At 36.5% G+C, this 4,545-nt stretch overlaps 1 protein-coding gene across 1 annotated transcript; it reads right to left on the bottom strand.

Moving 5' to 3' along the window:
- Positions 1-2,693: 2,693 nt before the first annotated feature.
- On the bottom strand, positions 2,694-4,078 carry LOC104842394 (leukotriene B4 receptor 1-like). Its single transcript, XM_010584715.1, has one exon. It carries the CDS (start codon positions 3,982-3,984, stop codon positions 2,974-2,976), a length of 1,011 nt encoding a protein of 336 aa, XP_010583017.1. The 5' UTR covers positions 3,985-4,078; the 3' UTR covers positions 2,694-2,973.
- Positions 4,079-4,545: the final 467 nt, after the last annotated feature.

Here is a 4,545-nt window from a genome sequence, read left to right as displayed (position 1 = left end):
CTTATGGACCCAGTTACATCATGGCTGTGTTGCCAAAAATATTAAACCCATGGGTTTTTATCTGTGCATACCAATGTTTGCAAGAATTAACTCTACTTGCTCTGTAGAAAAGTGAAATTATTTAAGGTTGCTGTTTTAGCATCTTTTACCACTCCTCAAACAGCCTTCAAAAGAAACATAGTTCTTAAAGATGACTGACTACTGGAGGCAGCTGTCCAAGGCCATTAATATGAACATAAGAGGACGGTTCTAACTCCTTGATGGACTGCATGTTTTACAAGTACTTCAGTACTGCAGTTGAGTAAAAAGCAGTGGAGAAAATGTGAGAACTGAATATTAAGGCAGAAAATTCACGCTATCTACTGTCAAAGCACGGAAGTAGAATATAGCTTATGTGCTGCTTTTCAATCTGTTGACCATAAGAAACATTCTCATTGTTTAGTTAACTTAGTTTAGGTCTCTATACTAAGTACTGTAATTTCAGTGGAAAAGCAGCAGCTGGTAGTAAATGATTCTGAATCCTCAGAGTAACAGCTTTCAATTCAAAACTGCCTTAACTAATAATTTCATTCTTCCCTAGAATGCATTTACTGATCTGTGAATCTTACTAGTTCCCTTTTTAAGACTCCTGGATGCTGGGCAGAATGCAGCCTGAGCAGCAAAGTTCACTTGTCTGTGAGTGACAGGATAAAAAGAAAAGAAAAAAAGTCTGACTCACTATTCCTTACCCATTGATTTAAAAAACCAACCAAACAAAAACCAAACACCACTGCAGCAGGCAGTATTGCACAGACTATATATCTGGCCACTGATTGCTTTATAGTCTGTCCTCGGTTAGGCATAGCTGAGCATAAGGCACTTAACAAGCAGTCAGTGCTCCCATAAGGCTTATTGAACAGCAAATGGAACGAAAAAAGACTGCCTCATTCACGAGATAGACGATACACACACAGAGATGGTTAGGGGTTTAACCCAATTCCTAATAAGAAGATTGATTATAGCTAGGTATAGGGCACAGGCTGATAGAAAGGATAATTCCGGTTGTGTAGCTTGTACTAAAGTTTGTCTGGGTCTTTTCCCAACCTGTAAATTGTGAAATGCTTGGCTCCTTGTGGCCTAGAACTCTAGTTCAGTTGCAGTACTCATGCTTACTATCTCCTCATCTGTTCTGTGGTGGTGTTGAATAGTGAGTGACTCCTAGCTCAAGAACATATTGGGCAATACAGCTTCACTTTTTTATGCAGTATATAACTGAAGTTGCTGCTTTTATTGTGAGATAATGCCACATTGCTATATTGAATATACTAATAGCAATTAAAGAGCCATTAGTGAGGTAAAAAAAGAGTGGTAGGTGGATGGGGTAAAGTCTAAGTGATTTCATCTGCTGCTTACTCTTTGCTGCAAACAAGGTCTTGCTAAAAACTTATTTACTTTAATTTTAGTGAAGGAGTCCTATTGATGAAAAGTCCTCTGTGGTGTGGACTCTTCTCCTATTGAGAAGTAAAAATGACTTTTTCATAACAAGCAGGAATAACAAGCACATATGCAAAGTTTAGAAAAATATTCTTCCATCAACACATAAGGATTTTACTTCCCCGTGTTTATTTCCATTTACAAGCTAAATTAAAACAACTCAAATATTGTTGGTTGTTACATAATCAGATTTTGAAAAGTAAGTTCTAGTTAGTATTTGTAATTTCTTGGTAAAGATCAGTGACATAGCTATTTAGCAGCTGTTCAGAACAATGTACAGGAAATTACAGTATGTTTCTTAGTAATCAGTAGTTATCTTGATCTTACTACAAATTATTGACTTTAAAATAAGGAAGAGTAAGCATAAAAAATTTTAGGCACAATCGAAACAAAAAAACTTCAAAAGCAAACACTTCATGCCATGCAGTTTTTCCACAGTCAGTTTGCACACATTCACAAAACAACAATAAGGTCCTTGCAAGCACTAAATTTATCGGTTTCTTATGGCAAAGTCCACTTTATTCTACAAGACAAGAAAAAATAATGCTTTTATTTGTATGGTGAAGTTCTTATGTTATTAGAACTTTGTACTGCTACCATAATTTTCTTACACATAAAAAATAGTATCAAGGATCTCTCCTTCCCTCCCACCAGAACCCGATCCCATTCCTCCATAATTTAATAGACATTTTGGAAGCTTAACTAGATCAAACTTTTTGAGGCTACTCACAGTATGTATATTTAATATATCAATAGTTTAATTGCCACTGAAGTATACAATGTATTTGACATCAAATATAGCATGAAGTCTATAACTATGTTTGCCATAAAACACAGAATTCTCATACCTCCTGTTTTTTTCTGAAGAGGCAAGTCACACTCCACATTTTATTTGTTAAAACCTATTAACACAAGATAATTCAGTAAATGAGCTTGACTGTGTAAACAACCCTTATCACTTTCAAACCTAAATAAAGCAATGAATAAAAACAGCTTTACATTTTCCATCTACCCAAACAAGTTTTGTGTGTTGTTAATATACTTCAAAACCATTCTTACCCATATCAAGAATTTAAGTATGCTCTCTTAAAATTGTAGATTATATAAGGCTTTTTGAGCATCTAACAATTGTTTCTGAAGGAAAACTTAGCTTTAAACTTTCAAGGCTTCTGTTTTCTGCACACAGACTTTCTAGAAATCATAAATAATTTCAATGGAAAGTAAAAAAGCATATTCCTTACACTTCGAGCTTCTAGCCACCTTGCTGAGGTTCTTAGCACCAGTGAAATAGTGCTAATTTCATGATGTGGATACTAACTTAGGAACTGAACTAAGTTGTCAATGCCAATTCTTTTATAACACACAAAACAAACCCTAGTAAATTTTACTTGTCTCTAGCTTTACCTGGACTGCTTAGCAAACAAAACTGAGAGTATGAGGAGAAAGCACTACTGAAGGAATGACAAAGAATCACATTATTCACTAATTCTATATTCCCTGTTAGAGATTTTCTGTGCTTACTAAAGTATCTTCTTGTTTGGTTACAACCAAACTTTTCTTCTTGTCTTCCTCTGTTACAGTCTGACTCATCTGTTCAAACAGCTTTGATATCTTGGCAAATCGCAGGTGATTCTGAAATCTTCGTGCAGCAAAAGCGTAAAGTAGAGGATTAACGCAGCTACTGATGAATACAAGTGCTCCAGAGATGTATACTCCTCTGCCTACAATTTCATCCAGTGCCAAAGACAACTCCTCGTTAGAGAGTTCTATCTGAATTGAAATAATATCTAGGATGTTAAAAAGATGATGAGGGAACCAGCATAAAATGAATGCCACCACAATGCTGGCAATGAGCCGTTCCGATCGCCGCTTAGATTGGTAAGTCATTCTGCTTATTCTTCTTGCAACACACATGTAACAAGTGCAAATAATTAAAAAAGGGATTACAAAACCTGCAAGAGTCTCCAGCAGAAGATATGACACTTTCTGTCTATTAGAAGAGTAGCTGCGACATGTGCATAGTAGTCTACCATTCATTTCTTCTGTCTCTTGAAATGGAATGACAGAAATGCCGAAAGTAATAGACAGGAACCAAATGAGGAACACGATTAAAGAAATCTTTTCTTTCGTTTTGTATCTTTGAATTGTGAAAGGGTAAAACACAGCCATTAATCGCTCCAAGCTCAGTGCTGTAATTAGAAATATACTGGCATACATGCTGCAGTAAATAACGAAAACCAGTATTTTGCAGAAGATGACTCCGAAAACCCATGAGTCAGCAAAGGAATAAATCCAGACTGGTAAAGTAATCAGTACAAGGACATCTGCAATGGCCAGGTTCAAGATCAGCAGGACTGAAGGAGATACTTGCTTCGTTTTTGTACAAACAGTCCAGATGACAATGCAATTTCCAGGGGTCCCAATAATAAATGACAAGCTCAGTATTATGCAGACTACTGACCTCACAATATTCCACGTTGAGTGGATACTGCTTTCCTCAGCTTGACTCATTCTGGAAATTCTTCAGTTCTTCTTGGTTGCCAATATCCTCGGTGCTTTGCACTCTGCTTTTATTCTGAAGGCGTAGTGAACTACTCAAGAGAAAGTTCTCCAACTGACACTCTGTAGACTAATGTGGCTTATGAGCTCACATCCTAATGCTCACTCTTACAAATGTCTGACCACATGTAACAGCTCCGGTTGTTTAGGAAGACAGTGTGTGTTTTTGCATACAAAGCAAAAAAACCCAAAACCCAAAAAAACCCCAGTGCAACACCTGACTTTGCTTTCAGTTATATAACCACCATACTTCAGCAGATTTTAAAGCATGCCAGTGGTCTTTCAAAAGTGTCCCTGTTTAAAGAAGCTTGCTACTTTCTTAGAGTTACTGATCTAATCAACAGCTCTGAGGAGAAAGAAACCCTCTTTATGCTATTCTACTCTTGTTTGTATGAATAACTCAACATTTCGTTTTATAAAAGCCAAAAAAAGAGGGGTGGCAGATAAACCACAAATGTGCACTATATGTTTGACGTGAAGTTCCATTCCAAACCATAAAAATTTGTGCTTACT

The sequence above is a fragment of the Haliaeetus leucocephalus genome, unplaced genomic scaffold, assembly GCF_000737465.1.
Source record: "Haliaeetus leucocephalus isolate CR32 unplaced genomic scaffold, Haliaeetus_leucocephalus-4.0 Scaffold92, whole genome shotgun sequence".
Taxonomy (NCBI): Eukaryota; Metazoa; Chordata; class Aves; order Accipitriformes; family Accipitridae; genus Haliaeetus; species Haliaeetus leucocephalus.
Note: the sequence above shows the minus strand (reverse complement) of the source record. Positions and strands in the feature narration are given on the sequence as shown.

Excerpts from the sequence above, each read along its gene's own strand:
- LOC104842394 (XM_010584715.1), bottom strand. The coding sequence starts at position 3,984 with ATGAGTCAAGCTGAGGAAAGCAGTATCCACTCAACGTGGAATATTGTG.